This window comes from Poecile atricapillus, chromosome 2 (genome assembly GCF_030490865.1).
Source record: "Poecile atricapillus isolate bPoeAtr1 chromosome 2, bPoeAtr1.hap1, whole genome shotgun sequence".
Lineage (NCBI taxonomy): Eukaryota > Metazoa > Chordata > Aves > Passeriformes > Paridae > Poecile > Poecile atricapillus.
In genome coordinates, this window is record NC_081250.1 from 34865285 (window position 1) to 34887615 (window position 22331).

General features: G+C 41.4%; 1 protein-coding gene across 1 annotated transcript; it reads right to left on the reverse strand.

Annotated features, from left to right (window-relative positions):
* Positions 1 to 373: 373 nt before the first annotated feature.
* Positions 374 to 2976, reverse strand: TRIL (TLR4 interactor with leucine rich repeats). Its single transcript, XM_058833543.1, has one exon. The coding sequence runs from the start codon at positions 2709 to 2711 to the stop codon at positions 516 to 518; it is 2196 nt and encodes a 731-aa protein (XP_058689526.1). The 5' UTR covers positions 2712 to 2976; the 3' UTR covers positions 374 to 515.
* Between the last annotated feature and the right edge of the window lie 19355 nt (positions 2977 to 22331).

The following is a 22331-nucleotide window of genomic DNA, read 5'->3' on the forward strand; positions in this document are numbered from 1 at the left end:
GCACAGCCTTCAAACTATTCAGCAAAACTCCCTACATTTCCAGCCCTCCAGCTGCACACAGTTCAATTAAAAGATGGCCCTCGATCCAAATTTTTGATTAGGAAGGGCTGGCACCTTGGAAAGACCTGTTCAAAGCTCCTCACACAGGACCAGGCCGCTCACTGTAACTTGTTCCCAACTTGCAGTCGGAGGAAACCACCTGTAAAAGAGCACATTTAAATTAACAGCTCTAAATTTCCTTAAGGGCGGCACTGGCTGCTGTTGGCAGTAGCTCCCGCCGCTTGCTCCTCATGGCAAGGCACAGTTACCGCCTGTCGGGGCTTTTCCTTGGGTTAGTGATGATTCCTGACAAAACGGTGAGTTCCCGGCAGAGGTACCCCCATCCTACAGGCAGCCTCAGCCCCAGCCCGCACGAAGGGCGACTGAACGCAGCGCCTCGGAGGCCGCGAGCCCTGGGCCCGCACCGTGGCCCCGCAGGCCGAGGGCCGCCTTCCCCCGCCGCGCCTCCGGGCCCCTCAGTCGGCGAAGCGCTGCAGCAGGTGCTCGTCCCCGTGCCGGCCGCCGCCGCTGTCCATGAAGCGCTCGCAGGGGAACTCGATGAGGTCGGCCTCGCTGAGGGCGCAGGCGGCGGCGCCGCGGGGCGGCCGGTGGGACTGGAAGCCCGAGAAGTCGGCGGAGACTCCAGTGCCCATGGAGCGGAGCGGGCGGCGTGTGGAGTAGAGCTGCCGCACGTGGACCGGGGCCGCCTTCCGACGCCGACGGCCCAGCACCTTCTTGCGCAGCAGGCGGGCGGCCCAGGCGGCCAGAGCCGCCAGCAGCAGCAGCGCGTTCACCGCCAGCAGCACCAGCGTCAGCAGCTGCTGGTCGGGGCCGCGGGGCCCGCCCGCCGCCGCCGCGGTGCCGCCCTCGGGCAGCGTGACCAGCCCGGCGCAGTGATCCCGCGGCGCCACCGGGCACACGCGGCCGCCCAGGACGCCCTCGACGCAGACGAGGTACGGGGTGTCCGGGCGGAGCTCCCGCAGCGTGGCCGCCGGCTCCCCGCGCTCCGGCAAGTACACGAAGCGCTGGAACTTGACGGCGGCGCCGAAGCGGTCGAAGAGGAGGCGGAATCGTGCCGGCCCCAGCAGGCGGGGGCTGCGGTGCGGCCGCACGGCCCAGCGCACCGTCACCCAGCTGGAGCCCACCGCCTCCACCGACAGGTTGTGCAGGAACAGCTTGTTGAAGTCGCACGGGTCGGACACCAGCGGCGGAACCCCGTTGGCACCGGCCCGTCGGGGCCACGCCGCTGCGCTGGGCAGCGGTGCCGGCGTGGGGCTGGCGGCCATGGGCACCCCCATCATCAGGCGGGCGGTGGAGGCGGCCGGAGGTGGCCCTGGGGGCAGCCCCGCTGCGCTGTTGTTGCCACCGAGTCCCTCGGGGGATGGCGGGGAGGGAGAGGCACCGTCGGGGCAGGGGCCGCCGTCCTGCGGCAGCGACAGCTGGGCATCCTGCAGGTAGTCGAGGTACTTGCCGGCCAGGGCGGGTGGCAGGTGGCACTGCACGAAGACGGTGAGCAGGCGGCCCTGGGAGTGCCAGGCCGCCAGCCAGCGCTTGAGGCCGCGAAGGCGGCAGTCGCAGCTCCAGGCATTCCCCTCCAGCTCCAGGCGGTAGAGGGCCAGGCTGGAGGCGAAGAGCTCGCCGGGGAGCGTGGCCAGTGCGTTGTCGCGCAGGCTGAGCTCCCGCAAGCGGCCGAGGCGGCCGAAGGCGGCCGGGTGCAGGGCGGTCAGTGCATTGCGGCTCAGATCCAGTGCCTCCAGGCTGTCCAGCGGCTCCAGAAGGGTGGCAGGTAGGTGGCTCAGCAGGTTCCCCTCCAGGCGCAGCTCCTTCAGGGAGCCCAGCCCCCTGAAAGCATCCGGGGCCAGGTGAGACAGTCGGTTGCCACTGAGTGAGAGCTTCGCCAAGCCGGGCAGGTGCTGGAAGAGCCCCCCCGTCAGCTGCCGCAGGCTGTTGCTGGCCAGCAGCAGGGTGTGAAGGGAGCGCAGCGGCCCAAAGATGTCTGGGTGGCGAAGGGAGCTCTGCTGGTTCCCTGAGAGGTCGAGGAAGCGCAACTTGGCCAGGCCAGTGAAGGCGCCGCGACTCAGCCAGCGGATGCGGTTGGACTCCAGGTGCAGATAGAGTAAGTTTGGCAGCCCTGAGAAAGTGGAATCGCCCAGCGAGCCCAACTCATTGCCATCCAGTCGCAGCTTGACAAGACTGCCGAGGCCGGAGAAGGAGGCAGCGCTGAGACGGCCGATCTCGTTGGCGTTCACATAGAGGATGCGCAGCTTGGCCAGGGTGCTGAGCGTGCCAGGGGCCAGCGCTGGCAGCAGGTTGTTGCCCAAGTAAAGCTCCTCCAGCCGCTCCAGGCGCTCAAAGGCCTTGGGGTGCAGCGAGCGGATCCGGTTGTACTGCAGGTCCAGGCGCTGGAGCCCTGCCAGGCGGTGAAAGTCGAAGGCGGAGATGTTGGCGATGAAGTTGCCCCCGAGGCTGTAGGTGAGGATATCCTGCGGCTCGGCAGTCTTGGGCACGGAGCGCAGGCCCCGGTTGGTGCAGAGGAGGTGCTGGTGCTGCTGGCAGTCGCATGGCTCGGGGCAGATGGGCTCGGCCGCGGGCAGCAGCAGGAGGATGAGGGGGACGGAGCCCCAGAGCACCCGCGGCAGCACCATCAGGCGGACCCGGCGCGGCGCCCCCATCCCGGGACGAGCCGTGGGCTGCTTCCCCCGCCGGCTTTGTGTCTCTCCGGCATCCCCTCCGCCTCCTCCGCGGCTGCTAATGGGCCCCTCCTCTGCTCCGCGCCGGGCTGAGCTCCGCACCGGGCAGGCAGGCGCGGCGGCGGCGGCTGCAGGTCGCGGTGCCCGGCACCATGGGCTCGCCCGAGCCGGCCGGGAGCGCTGCCGGGGCCGCCGGCCGGGCTCTGCCGCCCCTCGCGGCCCGCGGGGCGGCGGTGGCGGAGCCGGCGCTGCCGCGGGGGGCGGGCGGGCTGCGGAGCGGTGCGGCTGCTCCGCCGGCTCTCCCAGGGGCGGAGGGGACGGGCGGGGAGGGGACGGCAGGGGGGCGGCGGGCGGAGCGGGGAGCGGGAGAAAGACGAGCTCCGAAAGTTGCCGAGAAAACTCAGCGGAAATTCGTACTTCCCACACTGTGCCCTGGGGGACCGGAGGATCGGATGGAGCGGGGGAGAGGGAGGACGGCGCGGCGGGGGGAGGAAGCCCGCGGCCGGTCCTGGCTGGGCTCAGCCCCGGCAGCGAGCAGGGGCGCAGAGTGGGAAAGTAGGAATTGGAACCGGCTGTGGCTGCCTCCCAGCCACATGGGTTGCAGATAGAGCTGCTCATCGGGGAGGGGGAAGGGAACAGAAGTAAACTAGACATCGTCTGCCCACCCCATCGCTTTTTTTTTTTTCCCCTTGTGTTTAGAAACCTGCCAAAAGCAATAGTTACGGTTTACCACGGATTGAGGACTTTTCTTTGTGCTGAGCAAAGGCAATCAGAGGACTAAGCCTCCTGTAGTACATAAGGGAATGAATTTTCATTCTTTCTCCGCACCGTTCTGCCCAGTAGGTTCCCGATAACGCTGCCAGTGAGGGTGCAATTGAACATGGCTCCAGCTCCATGAGGGACTCGTCAGAATGATCCAGATGTTCTTCAGAAATTCCTGTTTTAAAGATTCTTCTTGCTCAACAACAAATTGAGAACAAAAGGAAGGTGTTGAAAGCATACGGAAAACGAAACAATGGGTGCCTGTCCTTTCAATGACTTGCCTTTCCCGTTGGCATTCTCTGTTTTTCTGAGATGTCACCAATCGAGTAAATAAATGCCTAAGAGCAGGAGGAAATGCCTAAATACTTAGGGTATATAAGATATCCGAGGATGATGAGGGAAAGAAGGTAATGACCAGACACTACCGTGTTGCAAATTTAATAAATGTTGTAAGCTGTTAGTACATGAAGGTGAATGCAACTGCACACGCTTAGAATATGTTTCTGGACTAAAGCTGTGTACAATACCTGCTTCTTTCTCTTACCAAAAGGCAGAATTTAACTAGCTTTTGTGGGAGCTTTGTTTTAGTGGCCATGTCAACATGAGCTTGTAGCATGAGTGGTACTTTGTGGTGAGGCTCTGCTGTCTGCTTTCATGTTACTTTGCTCTAACTGATTTGGTCCTGAAGAAACCTTGGCATCAAATGGGCCTGTTCTTAGCTTACCTTGTCTTAAATTTGTGTCCTAAATTGTTGATGGTTTCTGAATGTGGACTCAAAAGACTTGTTTACATCTTGAATAAATTAGAAAGTTTCTGTTTAAATTATTTGTAACTGCTGTATTTTGAACATGCTTCATTAGTAAAATGGTTTTTTCCTGAAATCAGGCTGAGTAAGTTTCACAAAAAGAACTTTTTGCTAGCCTTTTTCATTAATTTTCCAGGTTACTCAGAAACCCATCTAGCATTTATTCATATTTCAAATGACCATGGGTTAAGAATCCAGACCTTTTAACTGTCTCTTCCTTCTTGAAAATTTTTTCACTTTTTATTTTTTTCTTTTCAGTACGTCACATCATGTCTAATATTCAAGAAAAATTATAGGTATGATTTTCTCCTGCAAAGATTCCATGTTTCCTTCCTCGTTTTTGAAGCCCCCATGGTTCCTGGCTCTGAAAGTTTTCTTTAATTCTGAACAAAAAGACTAACTAACTAGTGACATGTTTACTTAACTGGGGTGTACTTTAAATAGTGGAATTTTAGAAAACCATTAAACCATTCTGTATAATGGTATGCTTATTTTCTGTTCCTTTGGGTTATTCTTTTGAAACATGAACATTAAGCTTATAAAGGCAATTTATTAACTGTCCTTCCTGCAGAAGCACCATAGATCTTTTCCTAGTCATATGACATTGCAAATACTAAAAGTTAAATCAGATTTTTGTCTTATGCATTGCTTTTTATTTATGCCTTCTGAAACTTAGTCAGTATGATTATTTTCACTGTGTTTGGGGAATTATAAGTGGCAGGAATTAAGAAGAAAAATGAACTAGTGATTCTTAGGGAGACAATTCATCACACACTTGCTCTCACACTGAAAATATTTTATACCAGGAACAAAACAAACAATTGCAATGGATTTTTTTTTTCTGATTTTTTTCTTTTTATTAATTCAACTAGGAAGTTCAATATTCAAAATACATTAGAAACAGAGTTGTTGAGATGAAAGATGCCACATTTGTTTTCCTACTTTGGAAGAGGAACTTTTCCCATTGCTGTAGTTCTTGTTTCCTTATCCAAGCACAATAAAATTTTAATGCATGATTGAGAAGTAGTAATCTTTTTATACCCCAACCTGAAAAAGCATAAATCCACCTACAATAAAACTGGGTAGAGGATTAGAATTAGAAGTAACGTATTCTTAAAAGCTTTAAAGATTACCTTAAAATATACTTTCATGGTTAAAATTTGAAGTTGGAGGACTCTGAAGGGCCAAGAAAAAAATAGCGTGATCAGAAATACCGTCTTTCCACAGAGACATATCTATTCCTATGATAATTATGAGGGAACTGACCTTAAATAAGGTATTGTTTCATGGCTAAATGGTAACCATATGTTTGTTCCATCTAATACCTCTGATTTTCTTTTTTTGGTTTGGTTGGTTGGTTTTTTTTTCAAGGTAAGTTTTCAGGCACTGGTGAGAGGACCAGTGACTGCAAGTGAACACATATATGTAGGCAGAATGCAAACTGGAGTGAAACAAGCAGCATGGTCAATGTAGTCTATCCCAGCATATACTGACTGTGGCAATGCCCAGATGAGAAATTTACATTAAATAAAATTAATCTTTCTTGACTCCAGAATAAAAGAATTGGTGCTGGACTGGTAAGTTTAAGGGCTGGTATCTGATTTATGCAGTTGCCAGGAATGGTAACTAGTTATCTGGAGCTAAATCTGAAAAGAGGAATATTTTCATTGGTCTATACAGTTTTTCTGTCCACTGCACATAACAAATGTTTTCATCTCAGCTTGTAAAAATGTTTCTGGAAGTGTCAGCTTTGAACTTTCTCACCAAACTAACTGGCTTCATAGAAATTTTATTCAACCTTAGTGTCAGAATTCCCCTTTAAAACTAATAAAATTTCTGTAAGTTGATATATCAGTGTGTTTAGTTGGTTACAATATAAGAACTTAATTTGAAGTTATTTGATTTACACTGTCATAGGAAGTTGTTGTATACAACTTTACTCCATGAGTCATGCCAACATCCCCTGAAGTAAGAAAAAAGAAAAATGAAGATACTACACCATTCTTATTTTCTAGCTGATGAAATATCACTGTATGAATCTATACTTTTATAGTTATTTTTGCTTTTCAAAGAGATAAAAATCTTGAGGAGCATTGTAAAGTATTAAAAAAAACAGTTCATACACCATCTTTGTTAGTGGCTCCTACAGCCCATGGATTAAGGATTCTTTTAAGTAGTCACTAGTTTTTTTGATATTCCATATGTCAGTGGTGTATATATGTATATATGTATGTAATGCAAACACTAAAGTGTATGAAAAATAGGAGAATTTTAGTGCCAAAAGTGCTTTTTTCTTAAGACTTGCATGAACAGTTCACCTATATTGTGTAATTTAGGTTGGTTGTGCTTACTGTAAATAATTAAAATTTTAACTAAACATTTTCCTGGTACCATGGTTTGTGTGTAGTGAAATGTCACTGGCTGCATCCAGTTCTTGAGGAATAAAGCATGACTCCCAGGCCAGCAGTTAATATTATGTGCTTGTTCAGCTCCACAGGATGAAATTTAACAGATGTTTTATAGATATCTGCTCCTATCATCCATAGAAGTCTGTGGCCGACGAAACTCTGCTGCAAATATCTTCAATCTTTTCAGAATAAACATCTGAGTAAAGTATTTGTGGTTTTTTGACATATGATACCAGTCTAGACATGCATTTACCATTGTGTTCGTGCTTTGTCAAGCAATCAAACCCCACTGGACTTCATATATGTAGGATGTGCCTCTTTGGCTTCCTGTGGGCAGGTGGTTCCAGGACTTTGTGTTGATTACAGCAATTGCTTCCTCTGTGTATATCAATTTACCTACCAAATAATTTCAAATCTGGTTTTTTTGAGTTTCCCTCCTTGAACTGTGTGAAAACTGTTGTAGCTAATTCCTCAGTACACTGTACTCACTGTACTCACATGTTCTCTCTGCAAGTGAAAATCAGCCGGCTCTATCTATACAGTTAAATGCACATCGAGCAGTGGATGATGTTGCTGTAGTATCAGTATTTCATAACAATAAATGGAGAGTTAGGTATTGTGTTCTTCTGTGCAGTGGTATCTGCCAGTATGTATCACTTACAGAGGTGAGATTCACTGAATTATACTTGCAAAAGTCCAAGCAATTATTTAGCTGACATATTTGGCTTTGTCCAGCACTTCTTCCCTGAGAGAGAAATGGAAACTCCTTAATGGAAGTACATACTTTCTGCATCTGTGGTGGTAAGAAAGGAGAGAACCCTACTTGTGTCACGATAAGAATGGTGTAATTTATGTAAAACAAATGCATATGTAGCTTATGCAGGGCCAATTAGCTGTTGCAGTGTCTGCAATTCTTTCACGTGGTTATCTATCTGTTTATATATCCAATCTTTGCAGTATTGTTAGATCAGTTTTTCCATAATGGGGTAACAAATCAGGCAAGTGTTCTTGCAAACATTTTCTTATTCTCTTTCTCCATAAAAGGGTATGTGTGCTTATAGCAATCTCTTTCATAGTGGTTAATACCCTTGACATGTTTTTAGTGTGATAGATGCTCTGTTCTGTTCCTATCATCCCATAATTTGGAGAGACTGTAGCAGAAAAAAACCTTGTGTTTATGTAGCAGGAAAAAACCTTAAATGCCACTTAAACTGGTACTTCTATTACTAAGTGGTAAAACACGGTCCGATAGATATACAGAAAAATAGAAAACACTGTTTGATACAGTTTTCCTGTATCAGGTTAGAAGGGACTGCTCAGTGCCACTTAGTCCAGTCTTCCAACTAGATCTGGTTGCTCAGGGCTCTGGCAACTCTCCAAGGGTGGAGGATCATGGTGTGTCCCATTAGATAACTGAAGACAGCAGAGCTCTCTTACAGCTAAACAAATCCTTTTCTTTGAGTCACTCCTCATACTCTAGGGAGCTTCAGCCTTGTGACTATTTGTTGGTCTCCATTGTACTTTCTTCTGTAGATGCTGTTGTTCTTGTGCTGGGGCAACCAAAAATCCCAAGGCCACTAAGAGGATTAAGGGACTGGAATGACTGAAACGTCCATTGTACGAGGACAGGCTGAGAATGCTGGAAGTTCAGCCTAGAGAAGAGAGGGTTCAGGGGGATCTCATCAAGGCAGGGCAATACTTGAAGGTAGAGTGCAGAGAGGATGGAGCCAGCTGCATTTAGGTAGTGCCCAGTGACCAGAGGCAGTGGGCTTAAACTGGAGGCTCTGTATGAACATCAAGAACCACTTCTGAACTGTGAGAGTGATAGAGCGCTGGCACAGATTTCACCAGGGAGCTGTGGAATCTCCATTCTTGTAGGTATTCAGAAGTCAAATACACTGTCCAGTGACTTTGCATTTGCCTTTGTTCAGTTTCAAGAACATTCAGTTGTCTCTTTCCTTCAGTCATTTGAGGTCCCTCTGAAGATCACCCTTGCCCTCCAGCATATAGGGTGCTCCCTCATGTATCATCATCCATGACGCTGCAGAATGTGCACCCTGTCCCATTCTGCTGATAGTTAATAAGGATGTGGAAGAGAATTAAATGATGTTAAAGAGTGCATAAAGACCCAATTTTGATATCTGAAGCATAACCATAGTAACTGGCCGCCAGTTGGATTTAGTATTACTGATCAGAACACAATTTGTATGAGAATACAGCTGATTTTCAATCCCCTTTGTCCACTTACTTAGCCTGTGTCTCATCAGTGTTGCTATAGTGATATTACAGAACACTCTCGATGGCTTTGCTAAAATGAAACGTCATGTATTACTCATCCTTTGAGGCATTTAGGTTAGTTAGACCCAGTTTATCCTCAATGAATCCACACTGGGTGTTTTCAGTCACCTTTTTGTCCTTTATGTGCTCAGAAATGACATCTCAGAAGGCTTTCTCCAGAACCTTCCTAGGACCAGAGGCAAGGCTGAGTGGCACGTGGTGGCCTGGTTCCTCATTGCTTTCCTTAAAGATGGCCTTTTTCCAGTCATTGGGACCTCCCACAATTCCCATTATCTTTTGAAGGCAGTGGAGAGCAGCCTTGCAATGCAATCAGCCAACCAAGACAGTTGATGGGCCTTTCTAGGCCCATGGACTTGTATTTACAGCTTCAGTGGTTTCTGATTTGATCATTGCTGTGGGCAATGCTTTATTCCTACAGGTTAACTTGAAGGAGCTGGGACACCTAAGAAAAAAAACTTAGCCAATAAAAACAGAAACCAAAGGCACTTAATACATCAGATTTCCATTTCATTTATCACTAGATCCACTGCCCTGTTAAGCAGTGGTATCACCTCTTCTTTAGACTTTTTTTTTTTTTTTCCTGCTGGTACTGAAGCCTTCTTAATTTTTCATTTTCATATCTCTAGGTAGTTTTGGCTTCTGCTGAGCTTCGGTTCTCATATCTACATGCCTCCCTGCTCAGAAAGTGTCTTTCTTTCTTCAAATTGTATTGTCCATCTCCTGTGGTCTTCTTCCATACTTTCTTGTTTTCCTGAGTGTCAGGAGGGACCATTCTTGTGCTTTGATCATGTTGCCCTTGAAAATCAGCCAGCTCTTCTCGGACCTGTTGTCCTTCGTGGTAGTATTCCATGTGTCCTGCCATACAGGTCCCTGAACAAGGCAAGATCTGCCTTCTTGAAGTCCAGGATAGTAATTTTTTTAATTTATCTTGCTCACTTGACTCAGGATTTTAAACTCCACAATGCTGTAGTCACTGCAGCTAAGGTTTCCCTCAACTTTCACAACCCCAATTGGTTCTTGCTTGTTCATGGATGCAGGCACAACAAAACACCTACTTAGCTTGAGAGTTATCCCTATCAAAAAATGGTCATCAGTATGTGCTCCCCACTTAAAGAAATTTAAATAATTGAAAAATATGTACTAGACCCTGAACTGGAGTGAATCAGCCTGCCTTTGACATTATTAGACCCATGTGCTTGTATGTTTTCATAAATAAATTTCTGGCCTCAAGTCCTAGATGTTTTTTAAGAAACCATTTAAGCATAACAAAATTTTGATTAGAAAGACTGACTGGGTCATCAGTTTTAGTCCTGTGCTATCAAAGTGAGTCATACGAGCTTGTTCACATCCTTTTGAGAAATTATTTCAGTTTTTTGCTCCTTTTGCTTATACTGGAAGAATGAGAACATTCTGGTTCTAGTAGGCAACCTTCCAATTTCTGATATAACTTCTTCCTATTTAGTATGCATTTCTTCCTGAGGGTCTAAATTACCTTTTAATTAAAAAAAAAAACAACTTTACTTATCTTTGGCATTTAGTGTTCTGATATTTATGGAGAGCCCAGTCCTGTCTCTTCAGGCTGTTCTGCTGTCATAAACAGTCCAAGCTGGTTTAAGCTACCATAGAGAAATAGGCTCTTGATTCCCTTGATTCCCAGATGCCAATCTGTCTCATCTCTGTTTTAATTACTCTTTATTGGATATGAGTGATAGAAATCTACACCAACTCCAGATGAAATCTATTTAGTGCCTGAAGAGAGTTTCATATGCTTAAAATTATGCTCACTTTGAAATCACTTCAGGCCATTTCATTCCACCCCCATCACTAACTTTTACATCTTTGTCATATATAAACAGTGAAAACTCTAGATTTAACTGAAAAATCTCCAAGAGTTTGTCACTCTTTCTTAATACCACATTTTTGCTATATTTGGTGCCACATACCAAGAATCATAGTTTTTAATGAATATGGGCAGTAAGGCAGTGCTATATAACCCTTCCATCTGAAGCACTGAGAGTTTATTTATATATTGACCTATGGATATATGTTTAGTGGGAGAAACATAACCATTTTGCCTTAATGCTGTAGACAATGAGCCTTTGAAGCAGACACATGCATATTTTTAATCCTGTATTGAGAGTTATTCTGTGCAGCCTGTCTTAATTTATGTAAGAACCTTGATAAAGTGTTTGTAGAGTTTTTCAAAACATTTCTAATTAAAATGAGGGGACCTAGAAAATTGAACTGGAAGCAAAAGCATTGTGGCCCTTATATTCTTTTATTTTTATAAATATTTGCATTTTGATTACACAGTACTTAATACCACATGATGAAATGTGATACTGGATCAAAGCTGCTGCCCATGCTGTAGCTGAGACTTGTTTAAAATGGTAGATTTATTTGTAGTGTTCCATTATACTCCATTCTGTTGAGGTACATGTTACTTTAGCTGAATATGTTGCAGTTGGCTCCAAACAAGAGTATATGTATGATATTGTCTGGAATGGTGGGTGAAGGAAAGGCTTGCTGTGACGCGTAGTTTAATGTATAGAGCTGGTGATGAAAGAGCTGTAAGAACACCTAACATAAATAAGAAGCTACTCTGATATTCTCAGGGTCTGAGAACACATAGGGTAGATTATAATATTCTAAAGTGGGACTAAATGTGTCTGGAAGACTTAAAACTGATCTGTGTTGGTATTTGCTTTATAACTCTTCAGGTTTACCAGCTTTGGTTCTTCAAGGATTTATCCCCTGCTGTGCATTATTATCTATCATTAAAAATCTGGATGATGGAATAGAAAGTTCTTATTTAATTTACTGGCAACTCTGCACAGAGGAGGAGCTGCAGATATTGGAGGGTAGGGTCAGAGATCACAATTAATTAAACAAATAATCTAAGGAAAAAAAGTAATTCATAATTCCCAAGAAAGATGTGGTGAAGAGAGAATGTAGGCAGGGAGAGCAATAAGGATGGTGAGTGCTACAGCAGTTTCAGTAGCAGAAGAGGATATATAGGCTGATTTAATGTTCATGTCTGTAGTTTTCACCACTGTAAGAAGTTTTATCTTAAAAACATGCTGACAAGACCAGAATTACTTCTAATTTTTGGGTGGTTAACTGAGAAGCAGAGCTCAATAATTTTTGAATGCCTAAACTGAGAGGCTCATCACCTGGTTTATAGTCATCATTTATGTAGTATTTAAATATTTAGTATGTAGCTTCTGCTAACTGAACTTCCACCTTTAATTTAGAGGTCACTCCTTTTGAAAATCAGGTTTTCCAGATGTTTCAAATTATACAACCATCAAATAAAGGACTCTAAACTTGTGGGGGTTGTGTGTTGATCTGTGATAGAGATAGAAACTGCTACTCCATGGAAACATTTAAGTATTTGGACTCAATTTTTTTTTTTTTTTCTCCTTAAACCTTACAGTCCATGTCTCCTGTACAATTTGATTCTCATGTCCTGCTCATAGCAACCTCTTCAAGGCTTTGAATTTTCATGCCACTAAGCCAAGATCCCTACTTCCCTCATAAAGGACTTAATATCAGAATGTATGGAAATATATACCTACATAAATGCTGACAAAGTATAAAGGCAACCTAAATTCTGAAATTTCTTAAGATGTTTAACTTTTAGAATTATAGAATATTTGAATGTGATTTTTTTTTATTGTTAATTGAAGTTCTTAACATTTGAAGTGCTCTGTAGTCCCTGGAGTACTATAATTCTCTTCATAGATTAAAATAAAAGATCTAAATAACTAAGTAACTATTTTTGTTTTCCATATCAGATTGTGAAGAGCAGTGTTGTCCTTTTTCCAGTTTTCATGTGATAACTGATGATCTGGTGTGAAATTCACCATCTTCTGAGAAGTCTGAAGTTACTTGGATTTGGGTTATATTCTCAAGTAAGGGTTTTCTTTGATTAAGAACTCTTACATATTTCTCATGTAGCACACTGGATTTAGAATATTAATTTCTATTGTCATATATAATACAGTTTATATCTCTGTAGCCTTGTGCAATATGAATAATATCAAAGAGTCTTGATAGGGCTTCTGTCTGTCAAGGCTTCTGCCTTGTTCAATTAGTCATTGTAAAATTGCCAAAAAAACCCCTATTTCCGATTAATGCTGAATATTTAAATATTCAGCATTGTTCTAGCAATGTTATTTTAGCTCACTTGTATTTTTTTTCCACCTCCCCAGCACCGTTTGTTTTACATCATGGGTGGGGGTTTTGCATAAAATTAGGAAAATAAGCCCGTACCAGAATTAACATCCTGAAAGTAATAAAACTTAATAAAAACCACATTTGTGATGGACTGCTTGTTAACAGCAATCTATAGGATCACTGCAAGCGTATCATGTTACAGGTATCTCATTCTTAATCAATGCAGGTTCAGAAACTTGGTTTCAGAGGCAGAGGAAGTGAATAGGGGCAGAATTGGGAGCTCCAACTTAAGGAGAGAATCTTGTAGATTTATATTTTAATGGTATTTTCAGGTTACTTGTTGAGGAATTCCATCATTCTGCTCTGCTGTTTCTTACTGTAAATTGATTATTTGATTGTCCTTGGTATTTCATAAATATTTTTTTATTGCAGTAACTTCCTACTAGCTGGCCTACTGTTGATTGTACAGGCCATGTGAGAGAAGAAGGTAAACAGTAGAGCCCCAGGGAACTTGTGTAACACAACCCAGTGCTGTCCAGTCTAAATGTATGGAAACTGCTCTTTAAAAAAATACTTTTTTAGCTAGAATCTCAAATGAAACAATAGACTTGTGCCTGTAGTAAATATAACATACATGCACTTTTCTTAGGGGAAAGTGCAGTAAGCACAGAATATTTGATTTTTAATGATTTTTCTGCCTCAGTGACTCCTCTGTTAAACTGAATATACATGACATTTTGGGCCAGATCTTCAGCTGGCATTATTTGCGATACCATTACAGGCTTTTCCTTACACAAGTTTAAGTGCTGGTACATCAACATACAACATTTTCACTCAATCCTTCCTGTAATTATTTAAAAATCTTCTACAACCTGGCTAGATTGAGTTATGTATGAGGTTAAATTATGATAAAAATGAAGTGTGTTCAACAAAATTAGTATTTTTTTCCCTAATGATAATATTAGGTAGTATTACCATGTTCAAGGGTTGAAATGTAGTAAGAAAGGTGCAGAAAAATTGCAACTTTTCAGTTATAACTTCCATTTTGTTCATGCTGTAGAATAAGAGTGTGTCTGAAGGAAGTCATTCATTTAGAATTCCCGGGAACTTCATCCTGTACAATTGCCATGACAAGAGGGGTTTAACATTTAGCAGGAATTACAGTGAAAGCATGTATTTAATGTATACACTGTATGTGGTGATAGAATTGTTTAAGCACATTATTAAAGTTTCTAATAAAAGACTGAGCAGCTTTAAACCATTGTGAAGTGAAAAAAAACTTATCTGATTTCTTGTATTGCTTCAAAATTTTAAGGAGGGAGGACTTCCTCCTTTCTTCCACAGTGTTTCTGTGTTAAGAACAGCTTTGTGTTTTGGAATTCTCCTCTCTACCTTGTCTTCTTGAGTCACCTTTACTTGAATAATCTTGGTTTAGGTCAGGTATTATGAAAAAATTCTTTACTACGAGGCTGATGAGGCACTGGAAGAGGTTGCCCAGAGAGGCTGTGGACTCCCCATGCCTGGAAATATAAAGAGGCTGGGTTGGATGGGGCTCTGAGCAACCTAGTCTAGTGAAAAATCTCCCTGCCCATGGCACTGAGGTTGGAACTCGATGATCCTCAAGGTCCCTTCCAACCCTAAGCTTTTTATGATTCTATGAAGTAAATAAAACCTTCCTCCCTGGGCTGTTACTTCTTATTTTCATACTTGAAATATCATGTGAAATATAATTTGTGTGTAGAAGAAGTGTTACACCTTTGGGAAATGATTATGCTAATAATGAACAGTGTAATTTTATATTAGGTCATAATCAATTGTGAATATCATAGATTTAGAAATTTGAAACTTGAAATTACTAAACCCAAATCAAAAAAATAATTGTATTAATAGTTTAGGGAATAAATATCTGAACCAGAATTCCCAGCCTTTGGCCATTAAGGCTGCAAATATTTATGTCTTGTTAGAGAATCTTTCAAACCTCCCCATCTCAACGAAAATTCTTTTTTTTTTCCATTTCAGTGTTGTCAAGTCCACCAGTAGAATAAACAGAAAGTGGGATTCTTGGACTCCTTCAACTTTAGGCATCTCATGAAGGCAAAGTCAGTGGTGGTGAGGTCAATTTGTCCTCTAATTTATTAGAAGTGAGAGTCTTCGGTCTTACTCCTATTTAATTTCCTGGTTCTGGCATCAGAAAATGTAGTTGCTAGGCTAAAGAATAAAATTTACATTATCCTACAGCTATGTCTGTATTTAAGAGGTGGAATAAAAATGTGCAGACTTTAATCAATGGACAAACATGCAATAATGACCAAGTTCCTGGGGGAAAAAAAGGCAAGAAACAATATTGTAATTGTGAGCAAACAACTTTAGGTCATTATTTCAGTTGAAATGGGTTATTAAAAAAATGTACTTGGATAAGAAAATATGTAAAATATGGGACTGAATATTTCTCCTGTTGGCTAATCTAACTTCAGTTGTCCTCACACATGACAATGATGCCACTGTATAAGAAGAGAATGGTTTCTGAGGCAAATCCAAGGCTAAGTACAGTGTTGTGAAGTAGGGTTGTTGCTCTACTACCAATTCATATGTCAGTTGGAGATAGAAGAGAATTCATTCTGTCAAAATACTGTGGTAACAAACAAAACCTGAAAACATTCGCAGAGGAAGATGCAGAATAGTCTGTCCTACCATAGCTACAAAGATTTCCTCTTGTTCAGTAAACTTTATCTTTTACCGGTTTTTTCTCTTTTTTTTTTCCCTCCTTTTTATTTTTCACAAATGTCAGATATCCTTCATTTTTACACCCTTCTGAATTCTTTCCTTTGATTTAGATATAAGTATGTATTTTCTGGGAATTAAACTTGTTTTGACAATAAAGGAAGATTAATAAGCTCTTTATGTGTCGCCACTAGCCGTTGAAGCTGCTCTTGTGCAGCCTGCTCAGCTATTTCTGTTGGCACACAGCAGAGCTGGAGTTTTGCCTAGAGTAGCACAATCTTTTTATGTGCTGGAGAAACAGCTAGTCACCACCTCAGCTATATGATATTCTGCCTACTGCTATGCAGGGACACAGTTGCAATATTTGTGATAGTGCCCTCATCTCTAAAGCTCTGTGATATCCACACTTTATAATTTTTTTCCCTAGCAGTCCTCTCTATTCATGGTTTTTATATGTTTCTGATGGTTTCTTTCAGCTTCTTACTCTCAGTCAGTGCCTGACTTGACTACTTGCTTAGGGTTGTCATGCCAACTCCCAGGCTTGAAAACTGAAGTAGAGAGAAGATTTATCCTTTTTTTTTATCCTTTTTTTTTTGTGTGTGTGTGTGTGAAGTACTCACTTCACAGTTACCAAGCTGCATGAGCTGAATGCATAAGTATGGTAAACAGCTCTGTGACATTGGTCTGACGCTTAAACTTCTAAATATCTCTTTCTGTTTTGTAAAGACTTTGAATATCCCTTCCTTTATCCTTACCTCTTGTCTGCATGCTGAAAATCAGAAAAATTAAAAAGATTGATGAAGTGGGGAAGGAATTTTATAGACAAGTTGTTACATTTTTATTTAAACAGAACTGCAAACATACATCAAATACCCTTCATAGAAGTAATCTTTGAAAACTCCATGAGTCTGTTCAATCTTTTTGAAAGTTAGATATTACTCAATTTGATTCACTTTTCATGTCAAGTCATTCAATATTTATGTATATCAGCTTTCCAAATAAACAAGTGAAAAATACGAGAGGTACAGGAAATCAAAAATGCAAAATCTTAAGTCGTTATATTGAAGTCACATGCAATCATTCTGCCTGTTAGTAATGCATGTAATGAAGATACAGTTCTGTGAAAAAAACTGTTCTCCAAAATAAACAGCAGTTTTAATCGGTTTACTGTAATTGACATATACATTCATGGGTGAATTGCATTGGAAAATACAATGTGTTTAAAGGAAATCGCTTTAAAAAGGAAGAAAAGTGAAAATTTCATTTCTGATAATATTGCTCTGTGGAGATTCCTGTGGAGGTAAGTTCGCCCTAGGTTTCACAGGAGCCTCCTGTATGGCTTGTGTACCATTGCATCTGTCTCTTGCATTTCTTAAGCTAAAAAATGTGTCCTTTTAATTGAAGATATTTCATTTATAAATACTTGTGGTGCATCTTTTATTTGAAATTGAACTTTCCAGGATGCAAACTTCTATTGAGAAAATGCTTTTATTTTACTTGAAGAGCTTTAGAGAATCAAGTAAACTGGCTCAGCCTTTTCACAATGGTTTAATAGTAAACTATGTTTGTTTAAATGAGCCTGTTTGAAAGTGGAAGACTTTTATATCTCATTGAAAAAAACAAGAAACCTGAGTTACCTAAAGAAGCTTTTACTTACTAGACAGCTGGGTTTCAGAGCTGTATTAAACATTACCTGTACTTTGACAATCTTGCAACAATCTCAACTCCAAATACAGGAGACTCTGCAGTTTATCTGAAGCACTGACTTTTTCTTCTCCAGCTCTCTCAAAGAGTGTATGACTTGCTCTGGCCCTTTATACAGACAGAGAAATAAAGGTAATTGCATTGGTTGAGAACTTCAGGCCTTAGTAGTTTTGGATAACTGCAACAGATGTTAAACCTAGAAGGACCACTTGTACCTCTACAGAAGCCTGTTAAAAAGTTTTAAAAGTTAAAAAGGTGAGCTATAAACTGCCATAGGAAGAAATATGAAGCATTGAAAAAGTCTTGGGATCCTGTGGTAACACCATCTTTGAGCGATAGTTTCTGCATGGTCTTTAGAAGTGTGTTTGTGGTGTGTATGTACATGCTAAGGCAAGAAATCCCTGACAGGATTTACCTTTCTGCTCCCAGTTCTGATGCCCAAAGTGGACATGTGAGCTGTCCTTGAGAGGTTTAAATACTTTGAGGAGCACCAGCACAGCCCAGCTTGTTTATTTCATCTTGTGCTTTCCATCCTAATACTTGTTCTTGATGAGACAGGGTATAAACCACATAAAAACAGATGATCAAGCAGCAAGATGACCAGAAAAGATTGTTTACATTCTACATCTGCCAAGAGGAAATAGACTCTAGTCTTCTATGCTAGGAATGCAGCTTGAAAAGAAATGTTACTTTCACATCATCTCCATGGTACTTCCTTTATACTGAATTTTATGCATCTTTTGCTAGCTAGATTTATTGTGAGAAGATCCTGGGATGGGAGGAGGCAGAGCCAATTAGAAGGGCTAATCAGCTGGAATGCTGAGAACCACTGCTTTGGAGGCCTCCCATCCACGCGGCACCATCAAACGCACTTTGCTGAGCAATGGACAACTTGTTTGTTTTGGCCATGCCTCATGTGAGCAGAGATAGTGAGAAGCCAGGGAATCTAACTGGATAAAGAACATCTGCAAATGATGTTCCCTTAATGCATATTCTATCCAAAAAAGCCTTGATGCTTGGTCTCAACTCTGGTCTTAGCCACACAGGCAGGTTCATTCAGAATCAGCTTTGGTTTCCTGTAAATAAAGGGGGTTCAGAGTCTATTTGATGCTAACCCAAAGTAACAGTGTAAACTATTTCTAAAAAAAAAATAAAAATAATTGATATATGTAAATCCATTATGGAACTAATTAAAAAATTGTGGATTTAGAAGTTTAATCAAGTTTTTCATTGATTGAATCTTGCCTATATTTCTGTGTGGGTTTTTTTTTTTTTAGTTCAAGAAGATGGATTAATTTGGCAATATATCAAGAGAGTATGAGAAATAAATTGCCTGCTGCCCCATGTGACATAGAGGCTAAAAAGTTAAATATAAAATTTTAAAGAATATGATAGGTGACTTTAGAGAGGTAATGGGGTCATATTGCTGCAGAAGGAGCTATTTGTTACCAGTTCTGTGAATTAAGTTACAATCTAGGACAAAATAATTTGCCTTTCAGTTTGATATTTTTCTCAAACAGAAGCATCTTTTTAATTATTTACTATTGTGGTCCTAGTATATTAATAATCATGAATAGCTGGTTATTACAGTTGTATAATTTCTTCATTCTGCACGAGTGTTCATTCTGTACTCTAGTGTAAGGTTGGATAAACACAATCTTGTAGTTGCTTCCAGAGAGAAAAATATATACAATTTTCAGAACATAGAGTTGGAGAAAATTTGTTTTTGGGACAAACTCACATTTAATTCAGTTGCTTGAAAGCACAAGCTGAATTTCCTGTCCTGTACATGTGCTTTGCATGGGGTTGATAGCTGATATCATGTCCAAGCAGATATTGTTGTAATATCTTTTGTGAATCTTCTGTCGTGTGGTTTCAACTCTTGATATTTTCTTCTCTGCAGCCTTTTTCTAAGTGAAGAGAAAAAAAAAAACAATTAATCATTATCATTAATAATTTGTGTTTATGGCACTCTTAACAAGGTAAGCAGTAAGTTAACACCCAGTATTTCACAGTCTAACAACTGCAAACATTTGTATCTATGTTTCCCTTTATGTGAATTTGCATTGATCGGTAAATTAAGATAATATTAATGGAAGATAATAACCCTTATATATTTTACTACAAACTATTTTCCTCTTAAAGCTATTTAACCTTTATACCATTGTTGCAAATTTAATTTTATGAATCAAAGAGTTTTACTGTGAATTATTACTTGCACAATACACCACAATAAACCAACCGCTTAAGCTTTCCAAACTGATTTCTGCACTTACTGTTGTTGGGTTAATGCAAACATTTTTTCCTCTCTTTTTTGTTGCTTATATATTTTATATAGTGGATTTTTATGATTTGTCTGACAGCTTTTCAGTTCTTTTTTTTTTTTTTTTATCTCATCTGAGTTTCTTTGATCTTCTATTTAACTCTTTCTGTTCAACTGATAAGGAAAGAACATGCATGGTCTGTCCCAGCTCTCAACTGCTGTTAGTGAGACCAGAGTACCATGTTTCTAGATTTTGGAGATTATATAAGAGAGTGAGATTTCAAATCTATTTTCATCTTTAAGTGTAATGTATTTTATCCCTTCTGTTTTCCAATACTGATATTATATTTAAATAATAAAATGTCTTTTTTCTCCGTGACTATAGTGTATCAGGCCAACTTGTCAGCAGTTTGGACACTGGGGATAAGAAAGCTTAAAACTGAGGAGATTTAGCTCTTCATACATATATCACCAGTCCAATCCATGAAAATTTCATTTTGTAAAACATGTGAGGTAAAAAACCTTTTCTGATTACCCACATAACTTCAAAATTTTAAGGAGGTGGGACTTCCTCCTTTCTTCTTCAGTGTTACCTTAATGGTTTTGGGTTCTCCTCTACCTTTTATTCTTGAGACAGCTTTACTTTAAAAATCTAGGTTTAGATTAGGTATTAGGAAAAAGTTCTTTACTGTGAGGGTGGTGAGGCACTGGAACAGGTTGCCCAGAGAAGCTGTGGATGCTCCAGCCCTGGAGGTGTTCAAGGCCAGGTTGGATGGGGTTCTGAGTGATGTGGTCTAGCAGCAAGTGTCCCTGCAGGGGTTGGAACTACATGATCTTCAAGGTTCCTTCCAACCCTAAGCATTCTATTCCTAAAACTCAGCTGTATTCGGAGGACAGTGCCATTTTTAATCACTGCTCTAAGGTGAGCTCAACAAATTTTCCAGGATCTGCAGCAATTTAGATTTGCAAGCCAGTGTCCCCTGCTTCTCTGGGACTACAGAAAGGTAATCTGCCAATAACTGCCCACTCACCCTGATTTAAGTTGCCTCTCTCCAGCTTCAGGGATTGCAGCTCACCAGTTTTTATCTGCCCAAATTTTAGTGCTACACCCTCTCTGAAATTTATTTTTCAGCCTAAAATCTCCTATGAATGCCACATTTGAGTACAGTCATCTGGCTGTAGCAACTCTAAGTACACCTTGATGGACTCCCATCCATCCAATCATTTCCTACAACCTCTTTGTTTAGGAGAGCAATCAAATTTTTCACTGCATTTAGGAGGTGTTAGTAATTCAGTGCTTCTTCACCTTATACAGAGACACACCTTCAGTGTTAATCAGGGGTTGAATCCCTCTGATTAAATAGGCTACTCTTCCTCCCAAGATGCTTTTTAAGGTGTAGTAGTGAATATATCTTTTACAGGCTACTGAAGTATAGAGCAAATTTTTCTTATCTCCAAAACACTGTATAGTACAAAAAAAAGAGTTGAAGTTTCTGAATTTCTCTGATTGGCTAGTAGGGGATTTTGGAATGGCAATTAGGAAAAGGACTTCAAATGCCTTTAAACAATATAAAGACTGACATTCTCTGTTTTTATGAGTAATTTATGCTTGCATCCTATTTGCTTTTGAGAATAGGGTATTAGTGGCTTTTGAAAATTTCTCATATTGTTAAGATACATTTTTTTAAAACCTACACTTTACCAACTAGTCATTTGCAAATTTAATACTCCTGTAACATTCACTCAATTAAAAAAATTGAATGGATTAATCATGTCAAAAACTGAGTACAGCTAATTCAGTATATATTGGGTTGCATACAGCTTCAGCACAGCTAGACACTTCAGGTACCCAATAACTGAATGATTCTTCCAACTATATATAAGGTCTGTTCGTTAATCTTTGTTGTTTAAAGAAAAGTGAAGCCCACTCAAGTAAAATAAGAGGAAATCTGATTTTCATTACAGAATGACAGCTTTTTAACCTCTCTGCTATGTTTTTTTTTCTAACAACATATCTGTTAAACCCTGTATTATTTATGTTTTCTTGTATTTTGACACAAAATACTCTAAACCAGAGTATTACTTTCAACTCATAAACTTTACCTTTAAAAACCAAATTATTTCTATCCAACTCCTTTAACCTGCTAATTATTTTCTGAGAAGTAAATTTCAGTGCCTGACTTCTTAACAGATGAGATCCTCTTTTCTGGATGCACGTTTAAAATGTATAATTACTCCCACGAGAAGATTTATTTTAAAAAAACCTCTATGTTCCATGATTTCTGACATTCACACAAGACAAGAGGAAAATGCAGGAGGAGAAGCATTGTTGCATTACCCTGTCTCTTCATGCTGACACTGAGTATGAAAATCTAGGCTCCAGAGGGTGAGAGAAAGTTCAGACTTCACGCTAAATCAGTTTTGGGACTCGCTCCCAGGATTTGCCAGCTATGCCAATTTCC